General features: G+C 39.6%; 1 protein-coding gene across 1 annotated transcript; it reads right to left on the bottom strand.

Annotated features, from left to right (window-relative positions):
* Positions 1-323: 323 nt before the first annotated feature.
* On the bottom strand, positions 324-23961 carry LOC135463593 (tetratricopeptide repeat protein 38-like). The gene is made up of 14 exons (XM_064740909.1): positions 23706-23961; positions 21351-21428; positions 20949-21030; positions 17835-18006; positions 16881-17054; positions 15376-15451; positions 9023-9142; positions 7809-7868; positions 6853-6891; positions 5735-5816; positions 5321-5486; positions 3789-3945; positions 2980-3053; positions 324-2310 (listed from the first exon to the last, which is right to left on the bottom strand). The coding sequence occupies exons 1-14, from the start codon at positions 23730-23732 to the stop codon at positions 2220-2222; spliced, it is 1398 nt and encodes a 465-aa protein (XP_064596979.1). The 5' UTR covers positions 23733-23961; the 3' UTR covers positions 324-2219.
* Positions 23962-24788: the final 827 nt, after the last annotated feature.

Here is a 24788-nt window from a genome sequence, read left to right as displayed (position 1 = left end):
CGATCGTTGTGAGTTCAAGTCATCTGATGCTCATTGCATCAGATGACCTCTTTGGCCGCACATGGAAAGGTCTGACAGCAAACTGTAGATGATCGTGGGTTTCCTCTAGGCTCTGTTCGATTTCCTCACACAGTAATGCTGGATGTCGTCGTATAAGTGAAATATTCTTCAGTACGGCGTAAAAGGCAAATCAAATAAATAAACCAAAAAATAAATTTATAAAAAGTAGCTTAAAGACTAACATATCAGCACAATCATCAAGGCAACCTCCGGCAGCTGACATGTTGGAAGGAAAAACAAATCAGCAACACAGAATTCTGTTTACGAATAGTCTCAATAGTATAGTTTTTGATAACATAAATCAAAATGCTTTTTAGTGGAATAATGGTACGTGTTTGTATGAAAGTTTGTTTATTCATGAATTTGAACACAATTATTATAACAAAGAACCTGGTAGGGCAAGGCGGGCAATCAGCCTCAGTGCAAGAAGCTGTGCACCTCAAGTAGGGAAACAGACAATAGCTGTGAGTCACTGCTGCAGACACACTCATGAGGCTACTTATTTTTCAGTTCTCTCTTACTCTTCTTTTCCTGTTAATTATAAAGCTCCAAACATACACGGAAGGAAAGCACAGGTCATAGAATCGAAAAAAAAAATGGTAGACTGCTTCAGTGGCACGAAATATCTCTTTTTTTTTCGCATCAGACATTGTAGAGTGGGGAAAATCACTACACCGAAATGTATCTTTCTGAAAAATTATTGAGCAAGCAGTTATGCACCACTCATTTATAAACATAGACAACAAATGTTGAGCCTTATACTTCTTCTACGCATAACATTGTTAACGAGGACCACAAGTGCTCTCAACCAGGTATTCATTTATGATTCCGCCATAAATGCCACACGTTACGTAATAAAATAACTTAACAATTATCCATTCTAATTCATGATAACGCTTATTTAATGCAAGACAGCTTATATCTTTTTCTCACACAAAAAGAATGTTACCAAAGCAAAAAAGAACAACAAAGATTCGAACTCTTTCTCAAAACGCAACCCGTTATCCATATACAGACTATGCAGTATGACCTATAGATTATGGACGAAACACGAATTTTAAATGTTTTTAAATATGACAAAATTAATCACATTATAAAGTTTAGTTTTTACCAACGTTAACCAGAACGAAACTTTGGCAGAAATACTCATATGATAGCTTCAGTAAAGATATTTTTCTGGTTAATGTTGATCTTCATATTGTAAATTAAAGACACAGTGCCTCATTTGAACGAAAAATTGGCGTTTTTGATCAAGAGTACATTTTAGCGGGCAACCATCTCTTTTCAGGCCATATAACTTTTCTGGACGACTGGACACTTCTGATTTGAAAATTTACAGAACTGTGCTGGGATTTTGAAATTTGTCTACATTTTCCATAATTCTTAATTTTAATATGTACAAACTTTAGATACATTAGTAAAATTTTCCACATACACATAAGTGTCAGTAATGGGCTTTTTAGTGTAATGTGTGGATATACATATTTATACGATACGCTAAAAGGTATATAAAATATAAACATCCAAATATTTTGTTGTGCTGAATACTTGTATTTTGTCTACTTATACATATTCAAATTTTTGCGAAAGCAAAGGGCGGTTTAAACGAATATAAGACCAGTATTAGTCTCAAAGTAAGTGTATCACGCGTTTGACAGAGCTCTCTAAGGGCTTGGCTATAAAGGTACGAGACGCTGCACGCATGTGACGTTTAAAAGTGCAAGTCGGTTTTTCTTTCTTCCAATGGGAAATAAATGGAACAACATGAATATTAATACTGTTATTTATACAGAAGATCTTATTCTGAATATCAAATATTCTGAATATTAAGTGTGTAGATGTAATAATAAACTAGTAGTAACAAAAATGCAACAGCAAACAGGAGAAATTTCACTTTTGCCCGTGATCGTAACCATAATAATATTCAACTTTGTTAAATATCAGGCGCCACCAAAGGCAAAAATCCCAGCAGCGTCAAACAGTTACATCACCAACAAATCTGTCGTTTCGACGATGTCTAGAAAGTCCATGGCTCCGGCTTACCGATCAATCCAAGCCAGTGGCTATGAAGTTGTCCTGCTCGTGCACAAAATCTCTCCAAATCTCATGTCCAATCGCTATATAGGCGATTTGATACCTCCGAAAGTAGTTCCTTCCGGTCAGTCCACGTGCGTTGCCATAGCTTTTGCGATAAGACGATCTGTCATTGGTGAATTTTCCTTCAAAGCTTTGCGCTCCATCAGTAGATGTCTGAACACGAAGTCACAAATATATATTATCATAGTTACGCGCAGGTGGCGAATATTGTCACACGTATTCGTAATGACATGTTTCAAGCTCCAGCGACAAGCATATAGACCGTAAAGCAATACCATTTTTCGTTGTTACACTGTTCCAAATGACTGAATCCTCCAAAGCTCCTACATATTAAAAAATATTTAGTTCTATCTATATTGATACTAGCCGCAGTGACAAAATCCAAAATTGACGCATCAACGGAAAAAAAACAAGAAGAAGAACGTCAGCAGTGGCCGTTATTTTTTAAAGTAATTAGAACCAATATTTTGTTAACCGAAAGAATAAGCACTTAGGAGTTTTAAATTGTGTGATACTGACCTAGTTCAGCTTAATTATGCTGCTGTTCAAGCATTTGCATAAAAAGTAACTTAATTATAACACTTTCGTAACTGCTCTGGTTTTACACTCTATGCTATGACAATTTCAAAATGTATATGAGACACCCTCACCGTAAATTCTACATGTACTATATATGTCGGCCCTCTCACTTAAAAGAATGTGCGCATACCAACGAAGGCAGAATTATTTCTGTATTAATTTCTGTATTATTTCGATTTTGAGTTTTTTAGTATATCGAGAATGGTTAAAGCAGGAATCCGGGAAGTGCAGATTTGGTCTTACCTGGCAAGTTTCTTGTGTTCAGCAATGTCTGACTTGAGAGCCGCATGAATTAGAAGTAGGTTAAATATGTCCCTCTGTGCGAAAATAAAAAAAAACGATGGTTAAATATGTCCCTCTGTGTGAAAACAAAAAACAATGGTTAAACATGTCCCTCTGTGTGAAAACAAAAAAAGAACCTGTGTGTAAAAACACAAAAACAATGGTTAAATATGTCTCTCTCTCCGTGAAAACAAAAACGAACATCTCTGTAAAAACAAAAAATGAAGGTTAGATATCTCCTACTGTGCGAAAACAAAACACGATGGTTAAATATGTCCCTCCGTGTGAAAACAAAAGGCGATATTTAAATATGCCCCTCTGTGTGAAAACAAAAAACGATGGATAAGTATGTCCTTCTGTGTGAAAACAAGAAACGATGGTTAAATATGTTTCAATAATATATACTAGTTAATCGACTGATTGCCTCGGGTGTAGGGTCGTTGTTTTATCCCTCGCATCACGATGGGTTCGTGCTACCAGGGAGAAAAGATGGACACCATATACCTCATTTTTGTTTGTAACACAACAAGCATAAAGACATAGACATTAATCAATGGCTTATATTTATACTAAACTCCTAATTTCCACGAGTGAACGTAAAAATCAGTCAGATATCAATTTTTTAAATTTACGTCAGAACTAGCTTTGTGGGATTGGACCTTGGTACCAGACACATCTCATGACGTAATTTGCAGCTATAAAAAAGAGGTAGCTGAATTCAAACATGTCATTCTATTGGCCACCAGGCTGAATAATCAAGAAAGACTCACCTGGGCATGGCTACCGCCAATTTTGATAACGTCATACCGTAACGGAAGTAGCAGCTCAACTGCCTTCCCATAATCCCCTTCGTCATAAGCCAAGAATGCTTCACACATCGGCATGCCTATGTCTCGTGTAAGGTCGTGATTGTCACCACTGCCGTCTCTTCAAGTAAAAATGATGTTCACATGAACACCTTTTTCTTTCTGAATATTTGTGACGTCATCCGAGTCAACCAACAAGGAAAACAAGCTTATCTGAGTTTAACATTATAAATTAGACACAATCTTTTAACTGCATTTTCTAATGTATGTATTTCCCGATGTATCAACGTGTAAAGCTTTTGGCCCTACGTGTCTCTAACGAAAAACAATTTTAATATCGAATACGAGTGATTTTACACAGAGCTTATTATAGGTGACAAGATAAAAGAAACAGGCTACAAACAACATTTTTACGCATTTCCTACTTTCAATACTCACTTTTCGAGGCACGACGTTGCGAAAACAGGGTGATGTCAGTTTATTAGAGTTGCTAATTTTAACATGAATAAAAAAGCTAACTCAACAGGATCGGATAACTGTTATGAATTGAGTTTGGTGCGTCAGAGCACTACCAAAATATTGACGCTGTAGCGGTAGATTCACCTTAACACGAAAATTCACATGTTAAAAGACAGAAAAGTAGCCCTTTACCGCCATAAAATGGCGACGTCATTTTTCACTTGGGTGTCAATGTTGTTTGTTATGACGTGACTGGAAAGTAGCGTATTGGACGCCATGTTGAACAACAGCCAATATCCCATTTTCTTACACCAAGATACTTTTGCTTAAGTATAAAGGGGTGGGGAAATGTGGTTGAAAAGATTAACAGAGATGTGCGAAGCAGCCAGGCGGATTCGACAGTGGATACTCACATTTCTATGGGCCCGACTATATCCATATTATTGCAAAGGAAAATGCAAAATTTCATAATATGATATCATATTACTCTTAACCCTGACTTTTAATCCACTTCTGAACAACCGACCCCAGTGTCTCATTATGACCGCGCGAGTGCAATTCCAGTCTAGGACAGGGCATTTGTAGATTTGCATGTTCTCGCTGTTCATTTATTTATTTTATTTATTTTATTGGTGTTTTGGCGTTCAACGGCCGGAGAGGAAGCCAGCATGAGCTGGACTTGAACTCACAGCGACCACATTGGTGAGAGGCTCCTGGGGCATTACGCTGCGCTAGCGCGCTAACTAACTGAGCCACAGAGGTCCCCTTGCTGTTCGTAGTGACGTTGGTGAAAATAAGTGATCGAAGGCAATCGTAGGACCTATTGCGTACTCACTTGTCTTCAATCAGTCCGCTATACATATATGTGTACTTGACATGTGGGAAAGATGGTCAGCAACTTGCCATAGGTCGGTGGTTTATTCCGTGCACTGTGGTTTCCTCTAAAAGCCCATGAATTAAACTGGCTGCTATTGTATATAGATAATGTTGAGTGTGGCGTTCAACAGCTAATCAATCAGCCAATCAGTAATTATTACCTTATGAATCCCCTCAAAGAGTCCATCATTTTTTGCACTATCTCCTTGGAGTTGCTTCCCAGACACGCCATCATGATGTGCACATCGTTGAAGGCTAGAATGTGATCTTCTACATGAGGTCGGATGATTTCAAAAGTGTCATTCCATCGGCTACCCACGTCAATGCCTGACAGAAGAAAAAAAACGTAGCATTAGAACTGCAGATAGCATTCATTAACGATTCTTCATCTATATTTTTCTTTTGCCTTGATATAACGCCAAGCTGATTACTGTCTCTTTGTTTTAGAACACATCATGCGTACTTGTTTTCTACATTCAGTGTGCTCTTTTGGGGTGCCTTCTTAAGCCTTTGCAATATATTTCTGTTAATTAAGCTCGAGGGATATAGCTTCTTGAAATCTATACATGCTGTACCTTCCAACTCCAATCTGTAGAGCAGTGAGCATACGTCGACCACATCCAACATGGCGCCGGATTTTTTTAAACTGACGGCTATCTGGAAAGCACAAAATTGAAACGGAGCGCGTGACAATCTCATTATACGCCCAGCACATATTTTAGCTGTGACTTAGCAGCTGTTCGACCTGCCTGTCTGTCTGTCAGTCGGTCAATTGTTGACACTCTGCTAAGTGTCTTTTAGCCTACCGGTACTGTCTTTTCACACGACCCATTTATTTAACGAGTGGCCTTAATGCAAGACGAAATGAAATCTTATACACGAAATGTCGCCGCTGTAGCGACATTCGCTTTGGTTTCTGTGCAAGAATACACTTTCCCTGACAGAACGGTGCAAGATGTTGACAATATTAACTTAACAAGACTCAAAACCCTAAGAGGCAGTAGGTCATCCATTACGCTGACCATTTTCCAGCCATCACACTGACCATTCATCCGTTACGTGTGACCATTTTCCAGCCATCTCACTGACCATTCTTCCGTTACGTGTGACCATTTTCCAGCCATCTCACTGACCATTCTTCCGTTACGTGTGACCATTTTCCAGCCATCTCACTGACCATCCTTCCGTTACGTGTGACCATTTTCCAGCCATCTCACTGAGAATTTTTCCATCCAAGTAAAATGGTTTTATAAAATCGGATCCTGTGGTCTGTCGTGACACAGAAGGTATCAGTGATGTCGCATCCATACTTTTGGCTTGAAATAGTTTATTTTGAGGACTGTTCGGGGAATGCATTTATAGATCGATATGTATATGCATTTAGAATGATGAAATCTAGTGGTTTATTTGTGTTAAATGGCAAACACTTAATGTGTCGTCACTGGTCCCAATACGGTCAAAAAAGACTACCATAGAATCCAAAGCTCCAAACGTATTTTACTCTGTAATAAAATAAATTGAGCTATTTTTGTGGACAGTGTTTAATGGTCTTTCAAGTGATATATACTTCATGTTGGTGTTTTCTTTTGCCTTTCACATGTATGAAGCATTCTAAGTTAACCAACTAGATAAATAACTAAAATTTCATTCTATTCCACTGATATTTCCAGAATCACTGAGAGAAGGCTCTCACCTCAGTGTCAAATATGTCCAAGGCTCCTTGATGTTCATTCTGCAAATAACCAGATAGTGATAGATCAGGGATGATACCGGTGGACCAATATAACCTCAAGTTATAAAACTTTCTTTAAACTTACTGTTGGATGCGTGTAGAATAATAATTCAATTTAAAAAGGTTATGAAAAAGGAATACATAGCTGGGTTACACACAGGTGCTTTCTTGCATCTGTAGGTAAGCCAGCGTTTAACTTTTTTTTTTTTTGCTGTCCACTGATGCATAATGTATACTCCTCAATCATAAACGCACGAAGCTAGTTTGTATTGTTTTCTCTCAGTATTAAATAACGCGTTCACTCAATAATTAGATTAGGTATTCATTATCAACTGCAGCTTCGATTTCCACATTTTAGGGCAATAATTTAGGAGCTATGACATTGTGGAAACAGAGTCGTCGGTAATCACAGTTCACGCTCTTCGTGATGCTAACGGTGGACACACTCGGTACTGAGTGCTGTGAACTGTGATTACCGACCACTGTATTCTCACGCTGCCATAGCTCATCGATTATTGCCCGAAATTTTGAAAAACTGGTGGAAATTGAAGCCACAATTGATAGTGAATACTTAATCTAATTGTTGAGTTAGCACGTTGTTTAATCCTGAGAAAAACAATATAAAATTTCATCGTGCGTTCATGTTTTTGTTGAGTATATGTTGACCTTGCACATCGACCACTTCCTAATATGTACATATAGATTAGTTCGGTATCTTAAGAAATTGTCAAATAAAGCAAGCTCGTTTTGACACGGAATGATATTTTCTTGCACTCTCTCTCCACCAAAACTTCTTTAACCTATTATTATGCATGAACTGAAATCTTCACTTCAAAGGGTGGTAAACAGTTAGATTATGTCATCTGTAGACGCTGACATGGTTCTTGGCGACGTCAAGTGTCCCCCGGGGCACTTACCTTTTCTATATGATACAGTGCCCAGTGCCAAAAATTGTGACACGCCAGCATGCCACATTTCTGAAAATAATGAAAACAATATTTCAAGAAATCACAACCCACTCAGACTCAGGGTGGTGGAGTAAAAGAAATGATCATATATTCATTCTACGGTCCAAAATGAGTAAAGTACAGTCTGGAACAAGCCCTTCTCTTCATATCCCATCGCTAAACGATACATAAATAGGTACTATAAAAAGAAGATTGTGTTTTAAAGGAAAATATGAAAAAGTGAAATTGAAAAAGAAAAATTGAGGCATAATTTTTATTTTTTAATAACCCCTCTAATTTATGTATATTTTCCGCCAATGGCGTCATCGATGAACATACTGGAAAGTTATACCAGGAGGTTATAACCACTGATTGTATGGTAGGTTTTATGAATGATTCAAGTATCAGTAGCTTTTTGCTGGCCATAAAACAGATACGATATTTAATGGAAGACTTGCTTTTCACATTAGTACAGTTTGCAAAAATTTTATTCAAGCCCGAACATAAACGTGTAGAAAAAGTTCCGCGACATCACTGAGAACATACAACGTACACTATTAATAATATAGGGCCGGTTTTCTGAAGCATACTTAGTGTTAAGTAGCCCTTAGCTAAGTGCACTTTATATCTCTACAACATATGTCGTCATGGTAATTAAGGGCACACTTAGCTAAGTGAGCTTTATCAAACCGGACCCAGGCCCTTAAATCTGTCGAATGCGTCGAAATACACATTCGTATACCAGCGGTGAACCAAAATTAAGGTTCCAGGTCAATAATCGTAAGGTCAGTTCCCCAAACGAGGTTTAACAAAAACAATCAAAGAACTAAGAAAGTATATAAAGTTGTAAATTAGGATGGACTGATCCAAAGAGAAGCAGTCAACAGTTTCCAGGAAAGACGCAAGGAGTGTTCAAGGCGAAAGAGTGAAATCAGTATTCAAATTGTGTATTTAGGTGTACAGTATCAAATTGTCGTTTCATTTCTAATATTCCTTACCTTTAAGAATAATCATCAGATCTAGACATAAATAAATAAATGATTGATGGACATTATATTCATTAATACATGAAATAAATAAATATGTCCATTTGCTTATTTGTTAGGCGTTCCTAAGGTGCCAAAGGAGGTGTTTTCCCTTATAATTAGCAGCTAAGATAGTTACAGTCTCACGCGGTTTCTTACCGTCCAATCATTCAGCGTCCTGCTCAGAAAACCAATACCCTCATTTTGGCGCCCCTCCATCTCCATCACGTGACACAACGTGTGTGTCGACCAGGCGCTTTGTTTCTTCATTTCCAGTGACTGTTTAATACAACATAAGACACACCAGTGGGACACCATTCAAGCGATTTAAACGGACAGAATTTAGATCGATCGGTTCACAGAGAAGATAGCATTTTTTGGTTTAAAGCCTACAACAATGGACATGCTTGAATACATGTGCCAGGCCTAAAACAAAACAAAAAACAACAAAAAACAGATTAGCTTAGGAATAGCTTAAACTTTCCCATTTCCCACACAAGTCAATCAGCGACAATCAGCGTCCTGTCTAAATTCAGGTATAAATGGTATATATGTGGTTTAACCTTTCTGACATTGTATATTGTAATCAGTTTGTTAGCGACGATTTTGCCCCCTTTTTAAGGTCATGTAGAAATGGTATTTATGTTGTTTGACCTTTCTGACGCCTCGCTCAATATGAGGGTTATTGACACCATATATTAGCGTATCCTATCACTGAGTAACCATGTAACGAGTTTATCCTGCAAAAAGCCAATGCAATTAAGTGTAGAAGACCGATGCTTCACCGACGTGGCCATTGTATACACAACCCAACAAAGGCGATAGCCTACTCATCAGACACATTTGACGTCTGCAGGATTCCAGAATATATCTGTACCCCACCTGTATCTGTACAAGTGCCCTTCCCAAGGGTTGGATTGAGCCCGTGAATGGAATACAAGCGCCTCTAATCACTCGGCGACGGTCTGCTCCCAATACTCCAAAAATTTATCTGTTGGTTTTAACAGAAAGTCTCTTGTCTGAGTTATATGCCAGATTGAATTCTGCTATTGCAGAAGATAATTCTGTTAAATATAACATACATATTCTGTTAATTCAACATAACCATTCTGTTAGACTAACAGAATATTATGTTGAATACGACAGAATATTGTGTTACACGCCTAATAAGAGAATACATTCTAGCATAACTCAGGCAACAGACTTTCTATTAAAATTAAGATTGATTTTTTGGGTGAAGTAATACAATGTTTTGATTTACATTCTTAGAGATTTTTCCAATGAAAAGTCTGTTATAGATTTAAGACGTTAGAGTGAGCAATCGCATTTCTAAATTTTGAAGAGCAAAACAATTCGTATTGATTCGTGAAAAGAAATGAGTTTTTCTTATACGTTACTACAGGACACGTTTTTGTACAACAATTGTATTTTTATGACTTAATAAATCAATTTTTTTTAGCGCGCTATTGAAAACAAACCTAATATTAGCTTTGCGACTGCTCTATTACTACCGATCACTTAATAACACACCAGGCACCTACATCGCCAAGGTGATTAGCAGGGCTGTGAGGCGTAATTACCCTGGAGCCTCTCACCACTGTGATGGCTGTGAATTCAAGTCCAGACTCATGCTGGCTTCCTCTCCAGTCGTACGTGGGAAGGTCTGACAGCAACCTGTGGATGAACCTGCCCGGTATGCCCGGTCTATACTTATCACTTAACAAAGCCCTACGAATAATAGGCGCAGAACAGGGATGTCGGTGTTGTTGGATTCAGCCATCTGGTTCAGGTTGGATGTTTGAGTCACGACCAATGTCACAATCGCTCACATGGTTGTTATAAATGGAGTCGCTGTCACAGTGCATCTTCTTTAGATGTGATGCGTTACGCGTGTATTGAGCTCCAGTTGAGGGCGACTGTATGGTTACTTGACTACCAAACTTTTCCACTACGTCATAAGGGTTTACCTCGTATTGAGTTGTCAGTTTGTTTTCCGTCCGTTGCCATAACAAAACTTTATCGCCCACCTCAACGTCACTGTTTCTCACATAGCGCCTGGTGTCTGCTTAGTCCTTATTACGCTATTTGAATTCATTGCCCCGGTCTCGAAGTGAAGCATCAGAGAATGGTTGGTTCTGTAGCTCCGGTAACTTGGTGCGGATTTTCCTTCCATAAAGCAGTTCTGATGGGCTAACCCCAGTTGTACAGTGTGGCGCAGATCTGTAAGCCAACAAAAACTTGGCCAATTCCCTCTGTCGGTCAAGATGTAGAACCGAAGGATGTTGGACCGAAGGATTTTTAGGAGACTTTGATTTTGTCTTTCAACCTCACGATTGGCCTGAGGCCACAATGGTGTCATCCACCTGTGTTCAATTCCGTTTTCTGCTAGGAAAGCTCCAACTTCCTGGGAGGTGAATTGAGAACCGTTGTCTGTTTTCAGTGAAAGTGGGTATCCTTGTGAACAGGACACTCGTTCCAAGGCTGTTATAACCTTCTCTGTTGTTGTTGTAGGCAATATGTCGACTTCAAAATATCTGCTGAAGTAGTCCACTACAAATAATATGTGTTTTCCATCCGGAAGGGGCTCCAGTAAATCTGCGGCTAAATGTTGCCCTGGTGCATTCGGCAGCTCTGTGGGGTACACTGGCTCACTGTTTGACGCTACAGTTACCAGTTGGCATGCTTGGTATACTTTACATTTGTTCTCTGCTTGTCTGTCGAGGCCACCCCACCATACTTTAGTTCTTAGCCGCTGTTTGGTTTTGACAATCCCTTGGTGTCCCTCATGGGCTAGGTCAATTACCTGTTTCCTTAGTGCAGTCGGGATCACAAGGCGTGTTCCTCGGAGTACAAGTTTGCCAAGTACTGTTAGTTTATGCCGTACCATTTTAAATGCTTGGGGACATTTGTCCAAATCACCATAGAGGATACAATTCCTAACCTCACATAAGTCTGGGTCGTTTTCCTATCCTGCTTCAATATCAGTGATAAACAGCGCTTTTGGTACAGCCTGTCCTGCTACAAAGTTTATATAGGGCTCCGCATCATTTTTAGATGTGTTTTGTTCTGTTTGTGTCAATCTGGAGCGAGCATCAGCTATGTTCTGGGATCCTGAAATGTACCTCACTGAGAAATCGTACAGTTGTAATCTGAGAACCCATCGTTCTATGCGTGCTGACAGTTGTGACTTCTTGGAATAAATGTAATGTAGTGGTTTGTAATCTGTTACAAGTCCAAACTTATTTCCATACAGGTAGATATGAAACTTTTCACAAGCCCAACTATTCCCAATGCTTTCTTCTCCGTCTGGCTATATCGACGTTCTACCTCAGTCAAACCTTCTGCTGGCATAGCTGATTATTTGCCGTTTTGCCATTCTACTTGTACATTGCACCTTCTCACCCTTTTGCCATTGTACTAGTACGGGTCCTAGATCTACTGGACTACATCTGCATTTTTGTCAAAGTACCCTAATGTCTCAGAGGTTGATATGGCTGACTTCAAGTCTCGGAAAGCTTCCCTCTGCTCCGGTCCCCATACGAAAGGTTCACTTTTACCATCACAGAGTTGTTTAGTTTTGCACTGTGTAGTTTTTTCAGTAGTTCATCTCTGGTTGTAAGGTTTCTAATGAATCTAGCTGAATAGTTCACCAGTCCAAGGAAACTCCTTACTTCAGCTGTACTCAGAGTCTCTCTACCATCTGTAATAGCTTTAACCTTCTCCTCTGTTGTCCCAGTACCTCTACATTACAGAATGTGTCCCACGAATTCCAATATATCCATTCCAAATACACATTTCTCTTCAGTCAATGTTAAGTTCAGTTCTTTCACACGAGCTAAAGTCTCAAGATGTCTGTCATGAACCTCTTGATTCTTCTCACGGACGATAATAGATCTGACAGGTTCCGCACAACTTCACAATCAGCAAATACCTGTTGCAGTATGTGCTGGTACATTTCTGGTGCTGAAGAAACTCCGAACATTAGCCGTTTGTTCCTGTAAAGGCCTGTGTGTGTTGCAAATGTTGTAATGGAACGGGAGTCCTCTGCTAACTCTGTTTGGTGAAATCCCCATTTGAGATCAAGTCTTGTGAACACTGCACTTTGGTTCGTGGAGTGTAGCACCTCGTCTACGGTGGGTATCGGATAGCGTTCCCGTATGATTGCCTGATTAGCCTGTCTCATATCTACGCATAACCTTATGTCGGCATTTTGCTTAGGTACAACAACTGGGCTAACCCAAGGAGTTGGTCCCTGTACTTCTTCAATGATGTCTTTGTCAAGCAATTCTTTCAGCTTAGACTCAACTTTTGACCTCAAGCTGTGAGGTATTCGGCGAGGTCGTTGTGCAACTCGGGAAACCTCTGGGTCTACATGAATTTTGGCTTGAAATCCCTTTAGCTTCCCAAACCCTTGAAAACATTTCAGATATTTAGAGGCTATCCCAGATTTAACGGAATTAACTTGTGGTCCAAGTCTGAGTACATTTGACTGCTCAGTTGGTTTCCGGCCTAAGAGAGGGTAACCTTTCCCAATCGACTACAACAAATTCTGCATGAACTGTGTTGTCGTCAATGCTTACCGAGTTGTAGAATTTCCCTTCATGGTGGTTTCCAGAAATGTTATATTTTACATGTACTAAAAATGACAGTGTCAGAAATTTTACATTATACATGCACTAATAACGACTGTCAGAAATGTTATATTATACATATGCTAATAATGACAATGTCAGAAATGTTATATTATACATGTGCTAATAATGACAATGTCAGAAATTTTATATTATACATGTACTAACAACGACAGTGTCAGAAATGTTATATTATACATGTACTAATAATGATAGTGTCAGAAATGTAATATTATACATTTACTAATAATGACAGTGTCAGAAATGTTATATTGTACACGTACTAATAATGACGGTGTCAGAAATGTTATATGATACATGTACTAAAGATTACAGTGTCAGAAGTGTTATATTATACATGTACGAATAATGACAGTGTCAGAAATGTTATAATCAGCAACCTGCGGACGATCGTGGTTTTCTCCCGGGCCCTGCCCGGTTTCCACCCACCATATTGCTGGCCGCCGTCGTATAAGTAAAATATTCTTGAGTACGGCGTAAAACACCAATCAAATAAATAAATAGAATTTCCCTAGCGATGTCAGAGTATTTTCACTACCGTAACCATAAAGGCTGCGTGGTGTCTTTTCAGCTTTGCATTTGATCTTTTTAGATTTCAGGTTTTCCCCATGTAGATTTATCAATTACGTTGCAAGAAGCCCCTGAATAATTTAACATGTTCAGTTCAACACCACCTATGATAACATCGATATGACTTGAATGTTGACCATGACTGATTGTGAAAGCGAAATTATCGTCACTTCCTACGGCATTCACTGACTGACCTTTGAGTTTTGACTTCTGGGGGTCTTACCAACACAGGGTTGTCTAGTTTTGCACTGTGTAGTATAGTGGCCTTTATGAGCACATCTTTCACAGGTTGCGCTACGGGCTGGGCAATTGCTGTCACTTGCAAAATGACCATATTTTCCGCATCTAAAACAGTTTCCCCCTGCCTTTTCCTTGTTTTGATTTTACAAAGTTGACATCCCCCTCAGGTCTGTTTTCCATGGTCTTAGCCTGTAGATCTACTGCTTTCATAGCCCTTGCCATTTTCTGTACATTAGCTAGTGTCAATCCAGTCCCCCTTTCCAGGAGTTTTCTGCGGAGTTGCGTGCTCCTCAGCAATCAGTTACCTGATCCCGTATGTTTTCCCTTTCTAACTCCTGAAATTCACAGTTAGCTGCTTGTTGGGTCAATCGGGAAACAAACTGGTCTACTGTTTCAGAATCCTTTTGTTTCATTTGACGAAAAATGTGCCGCTCATATGGTACATTCACTTGTGGTAGGAAATAAGCATCAAGTGTACGCAGTGCTTTCTGGTACTCGCCCGCCACATCTCCTTCACCGTCCGCCACACCTGGGTCGATCAGCGTTTCAAATACATCCTGAACATCCAAACCTGCAGTATGTAAGAGCAATGCTCGCTTCTGTCCATCATCTGCTATCCTTCTGCTTGTTAGGTATAGCGCGAAAGCACGTTTCCACCGCTTCCAACGTGGACTGATGCCGGTTGCATCCCCAGTACAGTCAAAGGACGAAATACTTGAAATATCAGACAAGGACACTGCCATCTTGCCGTGAAAATGTTCCCTAGCAGTTCGTTAGCGTCCTCGCCAGTTTGTGGTATTTTACTACTGTTAGTAGTCGGATTAAACCTGATTATTGAAGTACCAAATGCCATGCTGATTGAACTCACAACATGCCTGTTTTATTACTTGCCACCACAGGAAATCAGCTGGTAACATATAAAACCATCACTGATTTACATATAAGTCCTGCACTCATATTATGGTCGGAAACTAGTCATATGCGGATACTACAACACCGTGCGAAAGTACAACGTTATTATAAATACGGGACATCTGAATAGTGTTATACCTGCCTGGCCACTTTCTCCGCTTGACTGTATAGATTCGTTTCTTCCAATCCAAAAGAATATATGCCCAGAAGGTCACTGAGGACAAAAAATGACAAACCTACGTCTAGTTTGAGATGTATAAAGCCTGCCTTGATACACACATGGCTAGATATATATCGCATACACTTCTATCCTTCCTGAGATTCCTGATAAATAAATATATACTAGTTGTTGTAAATCTGTAAAATTTCTGCGTCTGATCAGAGGCGTTCGCACACGAGTGAAATCTGATCATTTAAATTTCACTTATTATACTAATAATGACAGTGTCAGAAATGTTATATTATACACGTACTGATAATGACAGTGTCAGAAATGTTATATTTTACATGTACTAATAATGGCAGTGTCAGAAATGCTATATTATACACGTACTGATAATGACAGTGTCAGAAATGTTATATTTTACATGTACTAATAATGACAGTGTCAGAAATGTTATATTATACACGTACTAATAATGACGGTGTCAGAAATGTTATATGATACATGTACTAAAGATTACAGTGTCAGAAGTGTTATATTATACATGTACGAATAATGACAGTGTCAGAAATGTTATATTTTACATGTACTAATAATGACAGTGTCAGAAGTGTTATATTATATACGTACTAATAATGACGGTGTCAGAAATGTTATATTATACACGTACTAATAATGACGGTGTCAGAAATGTTATATGATACATGTACTAAAGATTACAGTGTCAGAAGTGTTATATTATACATGTACGAATAATGACAGTGTCAGAAATGTTATATCCAGCAACCTGCGGATTTTCGTGGGTTTCTCCTGGGGTCTGCCCGGTTTCCTCCCATTATAATGCTGGCTGCCGTAGTATAAGTGAAATATTCTTGAGTACGGCGTAAAACACCAATCAAATAAATAAATAAATGAGAAATGTCATATTATACACGTACTAATAACGACAGTGTAAGAAATGTCATATTATACACGTACTAATAATGAAAGTGTCAGAAATGTTACATTGTAGGCTACACGTACTAATAATGACAGTGTCAGAAAAATGGTTTGTTTTAAAACTACATAAATGATAGCTGATTACACGTATAACTTGTCACAAAAACGTTGGAGAAAATACAAATGCCAAGAAGAATGCTAACTTTGAAATGTTTCCACCTGACTAGCCATAGAAAGTAGGCCGAGCTTCAAACTTCAAAAGCGCCTGGATGATAATCTGGTTACTGCATGCTGCTCTGTTGGTGCGAGTGTACTCTCTAAAAGTAAGTGTGTACAAAACATACACAAGATGTGTACCACAAGTACGCATTAACTGTCACAAATTTACACAGGAACATTAATGTGTACCAAGCCAACATCATCTTTATGTACCTAAACATTTAAAATGTACCAATTGTGATACACATCTTGTTTACATCGCTGTGTACACAAACACAAATTATGTAAGAGGCAATTAGTCTCGTATACGTTTCTTGGTTACCTGTAGAGTGGCATGCTGGGTTTCCAGTTAGGGAGACACCTGGCGGGGGAATCTCGCAGCTGAGGGTGAAGACCCAAATAGAAGTATGCGTCATGCGCGAATTTAATGGCTAACATGTCTAAGGGATTGTCAACAAGGATTGTCTCCCATTTGTCACAGGCTGATCTCATCTGGCTAAAACAGGAGCAAAAGAAAGAAAGAAATATTTTAAAAACCAATACTTTTTATTACACCGGGAAAGTTTTATCGTCTCCATGTTGATATGATTAACCGATTTGTTAGAGAATCACAGCAGCCTTGGGTTCAAAACTAAGAGTCACTTTTATGACTTTGACGAAGTTTGCGGAATTCACGTATCATTCGCTTTGGTTAGTGGAAGAAAATTATGGTTTAAAGTACACTAGGCCGTCCGCGACCTCCACACTCCGTGGAACACGCGGAACGGTGCCCTCCCTGACCTTCGTGCCACCGCGGAAAGCGTGGAGGGCGTGTTCCGCGTGTTTGACGGGGGTGCGGAGGTCAGGGAGGATCCGCAACCGCGTCTTCCGTGTTTTATTAAAACCATAGAACCATAGTGCGTGGGCCACTTTCACAAAACCTATTAGGATCCTTTTGTGTAGCTCGTCCTCGAGTTAAGAGAATTTCCACATTAGACTTTTTAGTACCGTGAAAAATTTTAAGAAAACATAAAAACAGCGGCATTTTCATTTCCACAGAGAATTTGTGACCTGCCCAGCTATTACAATTCTCGGGGTCTTGGGCACATTTGAGCTGCTAACTTTCGTTGAAGAACGCTTGTTTACCGCCAATATGGTGTGCATATACATACGTCACACCTGGAAAAGTTCGTTCAAGGATCTGCCAAGGATCATTGGTTTATCCAGAGCACTCGAGTTTCCTCCACCCATAAAACTATCCGCAATAAATACAAACCACTCCAAAATCTCTCCTTACCCATCAGCCCACAGCTTTATGGCCTGCACGTGCAACTGCTCTCTCTGATTGATAGGGCCGGAGTCAGACAGCGTAACCATGGCATCAATGTCTCGTTTGAAGTCTGTATCCAAGGCTACGCTCCGCCCTGTTCCCATCAAGTCAAGTCCATTTTTCAAAACGTGTCCCATCACTGGAAAACAATATTTTCTATTACTAGATGTATTACCAACATCAGGTCATGCGCTTAGCAACATTACAATTCATTAACAGTAGAAGATCCATTACAATACGGAAACAGTAAACCATCAAGCCTTATAGCTGTTTGCAAATTCTCCGCCATGCTTACGGAAATCATTGATAAATGAATGTTCAAACGGTTGAGTATTATTTTCATTGTCGGGATTTGGTATTTCCTGTCGCACGAGAAATTGATAAAGAGCTCTCAACATTGGTGTAGTTTATAAAAAATAGTATAGTGAGTTTTGGGGGTGGAGATAGAAAAAACCGATAGACAAACGCAAATGGGTGCAGGCAGGGACAAAACAATTCCATGCAATGTTTGATGCCAAGAGTACCCACAATCACAAGTTGAGGCCCATCCAATCAGCTTACGCTGAGGTGTCATACGGCAGCCAATTGCCCGCGCACTGTTAAAAATACCTTAGTTTAACTACAATGTACTTGCATACCTTTTGACCCGGTTTTTACATTAGCTGATGCTGGTTGAAGAAATGGATATAACGGACGTGGAGGCCTGCCATTCACTATTTGTTCATGTGCATGGATCTATGAGCGTCGCAAAAATTCGTATACCATCCGCCGACCTTAACGGATATTCCTGATCAATAATCGCAGTCAACAGATTTAAATGATGGCGGAATGATGAAAAAATGTTACCGGCGCATAAATCTGGGCTAATCGGTATCGAAACCGGGTTCCAAGTTAGTATGTGAGCTGTCCTTATATATTAAAAATATATATCGTGGCCATCTTATCCAACGCGATGAATATAGCCTATAGTCCTGGGTTGAGCGGAATTATACACAATTATGAAGCTGGGCCCGATTGCTCAAAACTGGTGAAAGACTTAATACCACATCTAATTTTAAACCATGTTTCTAATTTTGAACTTATCGCAAAAATAATTGCGTAACAGTATATTAAATATGAACTAAAACTACCGCTGTTGTACTTTGACCTTGGAGAACTGCATTGGCTGCTGAGACTGGTTAAACTTTTATATATATATAAAATGACTTAATACCAGTATTAGCTATTACACTTTCGAACAACTCCGTAGGATGCCAGAGATCCTGGGCTGGCAATGTTCATGATTCTTTTTGGCGCATTTGTTCACATTTATTTACAAGAGAGCTGAAAAATGTAGGTAACTTTGAGTGAATTTGTTTGATGGAATATTCTTGCGATACTGTAGTTTTTTTAGCAATAACTTGTGGCAATGATGACATCGACAAACAGGAAGTAACAAATGCTATACATAGCGAGGCGTACATGCTTTCGACATCTACACAGGACCCCTCGTATTCATGTGTATCAAATGTTAATATAAAAACAATATTGAGACAGCTGTGGAGTATATTGTTCGTTCCTATCTTAGCTTTGAAGTTTTGTAGATAAACTGGTAACGTGTCGATCACGTACACTGCACGAGCCCGCTGGCAAATCTGTCTTGGTCCCGACCCGCCATAATGATGGTTGAGGCATAACCCAATAATCAGTAATATCTGATCTTTCCCTTACGAGTCTGACTCTTTACATTTTTGCGCAAGGCATTGTTTTACAACTACAGATACACAATCTGTATGTATCTGAGAAATCATATGGGAACTAAATGTGTATATTGGAGATACTTGTTTGTGTAGGGGCTGGGCTGTACGTCAATAAAACACAAAATATACAGTCACTCTGGTTGTTGAATGCAAATTGTGTGTACACCAATCACGCATTTTACAGGTATGTATAAATACACAGTTTTAGTTTTATGTCTCTTTTATGTAAATTGCGCCATAAAGGTCAAAGTGACTGGCCATTCAGTAAAGTAACTGACTGTTCGGTAAAGCAACTGATGTACTGATGAGTCCGCGTTAATGACAGGCAAAACTGACTTACTGGGCCTATAGTATAAGCGTTACACATAGGAAGGACAAGTATAATCTACTCTGAGTCATTTGGAAGGAGAAGTATAATCTGTTCTGAGTCATTTGGAAGGAGAAGTATAATCTGTTCTGAGTCATTTGGAAGGACAAGTATAATCTGTTCTGAGTGATTTGGAAGGACAAGTATAATCTGTTCTGAGTCATTTGGAAGGACAAGTATCATCTGTTCTGAGTCATTTGGAAGGACAAGTATAGTATGTTCTGAGGTATTTGGAAGGACAAACGAAGGAAGAAATTTGCAATAGATTAAAGGATTAGCGCGAAGATCCAGAAAGATTGTTACATATCCTGGTGGATTCAACTGGCAACGGATTCTCTGTAGCAAAACTTCAAAGGGATTTCTTTAATCGACATTACTTGGGGGGAAAAAGAAATTCTCGCGGATTATTTACATGCGCTGATGAAACTGTTTCACTGAGTTACAAGAGAAGATTCAAGATGTCTTCCCGATCCAGATAAAGCCCTAGCAGATCAATTTAGTGATTACGTGTGTGATCTAGCTCTAAGGTGCAATTTGAAATGATTGATTTTTGATTGATTAATTAGTGTTTTACGCCGTACTCAAGAATATTTCACTTATACGACGGTGGCCAGCATTTTGGTGGGAGGAAACGGCGGAAACACACGACCATCCGCAGGTTGCTGAAAGACGTACGGCCGGGGAAGAAGCCAGCATGAGCTGGACTTGAACTCACAGCGACCGCGTTGGCGAGAGGTTCCAACGTGCCAACCATCTCGACCACGGAGGCGCCCCATTTGAAATGAGTTGTAAGAGAAACTTCAGACGTGCCATTTCTTAACCTAAGGCATGAGCCCATCAAATGGTCTGAAGACGACGAAGGCAGAATCGATCTTAATCATGCAGAAAAGATCAATTATCTGGGAAAAGTAAGAAATATAGGAGCGTATTTGTGTATCTCTATAGGGACTACATGGTCTGTATTATACAACTTACCAAACTGAGGGTCAGCACTTAACATCTGGGCGACACAGTTTTCAAGTCCGCCCATACTGTCGTCATCGTACCAGCCCACGTACTGGAAAAGATCAAACACATATACAGTTTTAACATTCTGGAAATGCTCTGGAATTGGTTGGAAGTCACTATTACTACACTGTATCGTATACATTTGAACGGCTATATAGCTCTTGTATGTGTATATGTAGGCCTACGTTGCAGACAGGTCTTCCCATGTACGACCGGAGAGGAAGCCAGCATGAGTTAGACTTGCCTTGGGAAGAGGCTCCTGGGCCATTGCACCGAGCTGGCACGCTACCATAGACGCTCTATCCACTTATATATACCAGTACTCTGAACTATTTGAATCTTATTCACTTTGACAGTATAAACACCCACCTGCGTCAGAGTGGCGTCGTACAGTTTACAAGCTTCATTACTGGTGGTAGAGAGAGGCAGGCCTAGAGACCGGTATTCCTGAAATGACGGCAAAACGGAAATTTGAATTAGATACTGAAGGTAGAGAGAGGCAGGCCAAGAGACCAGTGTGTCTGAAATAACGGGAAACAGATATTTGAATTAAATACTGATGGTAGAGAGTGCCAGGCCTAGAGACCGGTATGCCTGAATTAACGGGAAGACGGAAATTTGAATTAGATAGGCCTACTGGTGGTAGAGAGAGGCAGGCCTGGAGGCCGCTATGCCTGAAATGACGACAAAACGGAAATTTGTATTAGATACTGATGGTAGAGAGAGGCAGGCCAAGAGACCAGTGTGTCTGAAATAACGGGAAACCGAAATTTGAATTAGACACTGATGGTAGAGAGTGGCAGGCCTAGAGACCAATATGCCTAAAATAACTGGAAGACGGAAATTTGAATTAGATAGGCCTACTGGTGGTAGAGAGAGGCAGGCCTGGAGGTCGCTATGTCTGAAATGACGGCAAAACGGAAATTTGTATTAGATACTGATGGTAGAGAGAGGCAGGCCAAGAGACCAGTGTGTCTGAAATAACGGGAAACCGAAATTTGAATTAGACACTGAGGGTAGAGAGAGGCAGGCCTAGAAACCGGTCTGTCTCAAAAATGGGAAATCGGAAATTTGAATTAGATAGGCCTACTGGTGGTAGAGAATGGCAGGCCTGGAGACCGCTATGCCTGAAATAATAGGAAAACGGAAAATTGAATTGGATACTTGCGGTAGAGAGAGGCAGACCTAGAGACTGGAGTGCCTGAAGCAACGGGAAACAGACATTTGAATTAGATAGGCCTACTGGTGGTAGAGAGAGGCAGGCCTGGAGACGGCTATGCCTGAAATAACAGGAAAACGGAAAATTGAATTGGATACTGGCGGTAGAGAGAGGCAGGCCAAGAGACGGGTGTGCCTGAAGCAATGGGAAACAGAAATTTGAATTAGATAGGCCTACTGGTGGTAGAGGGAGGCAGGCCTAGAGACAGTGTGCCTGAAACAACAACAACAACTACAAAAAAACAGAAATTTGAATTAAATATATATTATACATTTAGAAACTTTAAAAGCCATCAAACCATGCATTAAAACGTATACACGCCCATGGCAATGCCGTGCACAGTTTTATATCCAGAATTTCTACATGGTTTTTTTTATTATTTTTGAAAAAAAATAATAATAAAAAGATGATAGACAGTTCAAGGGTATGAAAGTAATGAGGAAAAAAATGTAATATTTGCAATGTGTGTAATGTGTGCAATGTGTTTTTTGTATAGATGTCACTTTCAGCATGTTTATATAATATCAAGAGGTAAAATTTTACTTTATTCTTTACGATTTCGCCGATTTAATTTTTCGCAAGGGTCATTTTGAAGGACACAATATATATAGAACACTGTTTTGTTTACTCATAAAGCAAGAAATGGAACTCTCCAATAAACCGGAATACGCCACTTGGCTGTCTATAGTGCAAAATAGCAGTGTCTATCTGGCCAGCTGTATATGTATAGTTTACAGGTATAGGAACCTGTACAAAGTACATGTATCTCACTGGTGGGGCGAGCGGTCACAAGGTGAATCATGTAATTAAACATCAGGTCAAGGCTACAAGATCAAATCTTAACATAGAGTCAGGTATATGTATGGCATGGTTGTGGATGTGTCTATATATATATATATATATATATATATATATATATATATATATATACTTTATTTATTTAGTTATTTATTTATCTGACATGTTGAACACCACACTTAAGAATTTTTCACTGATACAATGGCAGTCAGTTTTATGGGTGGTGGGTGGAGCAGTGCCCGGGATAAACCACTACTAAGTTAGTGTATAGATATGACTACCATATTGATGGAAGACAACATACTGGCTGTCCTCCAGTTTGTTTGTAGCAGTTATAGCATTATCATACGATCATTACGGATTATGGTCATCGAGGGTCGTATATACTGGATATAGGCCTATACTTGATATATCCAATCTTATAGACTTATAGACATACATATGTCTATGTATCCAGCCCGTATCCAGTCCGTATATACACAGCTTAATTGCCCAGAACTGGTCACAGTGCCCCGTCAACGCTTCCTGAAATAGTACACATGTACACTCTTGTGTCCCTGACAGGCAAGAAGAATGTCACATTAGGCAGTATATATGTCTAGCTCCACATCAAGTGGGGAAACGGCTTTAAGTGTCATGAATTGACTTAACTCTATATGGTGGCACTATGGCGTATACGAATAGTAGGGCCTAAATACAGTATTCACCTGGCAGTCCCTCCAGTTGCAAAACATGGTGACAATCGGGTGGGTACGTCCCTGCTTGGCGCTGCTCTATTATGGGGAGGGCTAACCCAGCAGTGTTGACTAGGCCTTTAGATGACGCTTGTAAAAATAGGACACACAGCATTCAGACAACGCTGCATACGTAGTAAAACTCATGTGTTGTATATATCCATATGCATTCTACATCGATCTAGAGTCTATCTTAAGTTGCAGAATGATAAGATATATCCAATCTTATAAACTTATAGACATACATATGTCTATGTATCCAGCCCGTATCCAGTCCGTATATACAAAGCTTAATTGCCCAGAGCTGGTCACACTGCCCCGTCAACGCTTTCTGAAATAGTACACATGTACACTCTTGTGACGCTTGTAAAAATAGAACACACTGCATTCAGACAACGCTGCATACGTAGTAAAACTCACACTCATGTGTCGTATATATCCCTATGCATTCTACATCGATCTAGAGTCATTATCTTAAGTTGCAGAATGAATGTAACTTTATAACGACTATCTACATACTGAAATTGATTCTGATTGCCCGATTTATAGCAAGCACCTGCTGTTACATTATCTATAGCTATACTACAGCCCAGCTGACTATAGATGGCACTGGATATGCTAGAGCGCAAACCTTCGTCACGGGATATGTACAAAGGGACGATATCCTGTATTTCTTTGCTATATCTGTTAATCGTACGTCTGAAGGCCTGCAGCAACCTGCGGATGGTCGTGGGTTTCCCTCGGGTTCTACCCGGGTTTCCTCCCACCATAGTGCTGGCGGCCATCGTATAAGTGAAAAACTCTAGAGTACGACGTAAAACACCAATCAAGTAAATAAATATATCTTTTAATAGAAAAGAATCGTTACAAAACATTCCTGTGTCCCGATCGGGATAATCACTATAGCAGTGTTGAATTTAATGGATTGCTCAATAGTTCATGGACGACCTGTGCACAAAATTCAGTCGCAGAACTTCATGCATAGCAAGTTACTGAGAGCTACAGACAGACAGACAGACAGACAGACAGACAAACAAACACACCGACAAGTAAACG

The sequence above is a fragment of the Liolophura sinensis genome, chromosome 3 (assembly GCF_032854445.1).
Source record: "Liolophura sinensis isolate JHLJ2023 chromosome 3, CUHK_Ljap_v2, whole genome shotgun sequence".
Classification (NCBI taxonomy): Eukaryota; Metazoa; Mollusca; class Polyplacophora; order Chitonida; family Chitonidae; genus Liolophura; species Liolophura sinensis.
The sequence above is the reverse complement of the archived record's forward strand: the minus strand, read 5'-3'. Positions and strand labels throughout refer to the sequence as shown.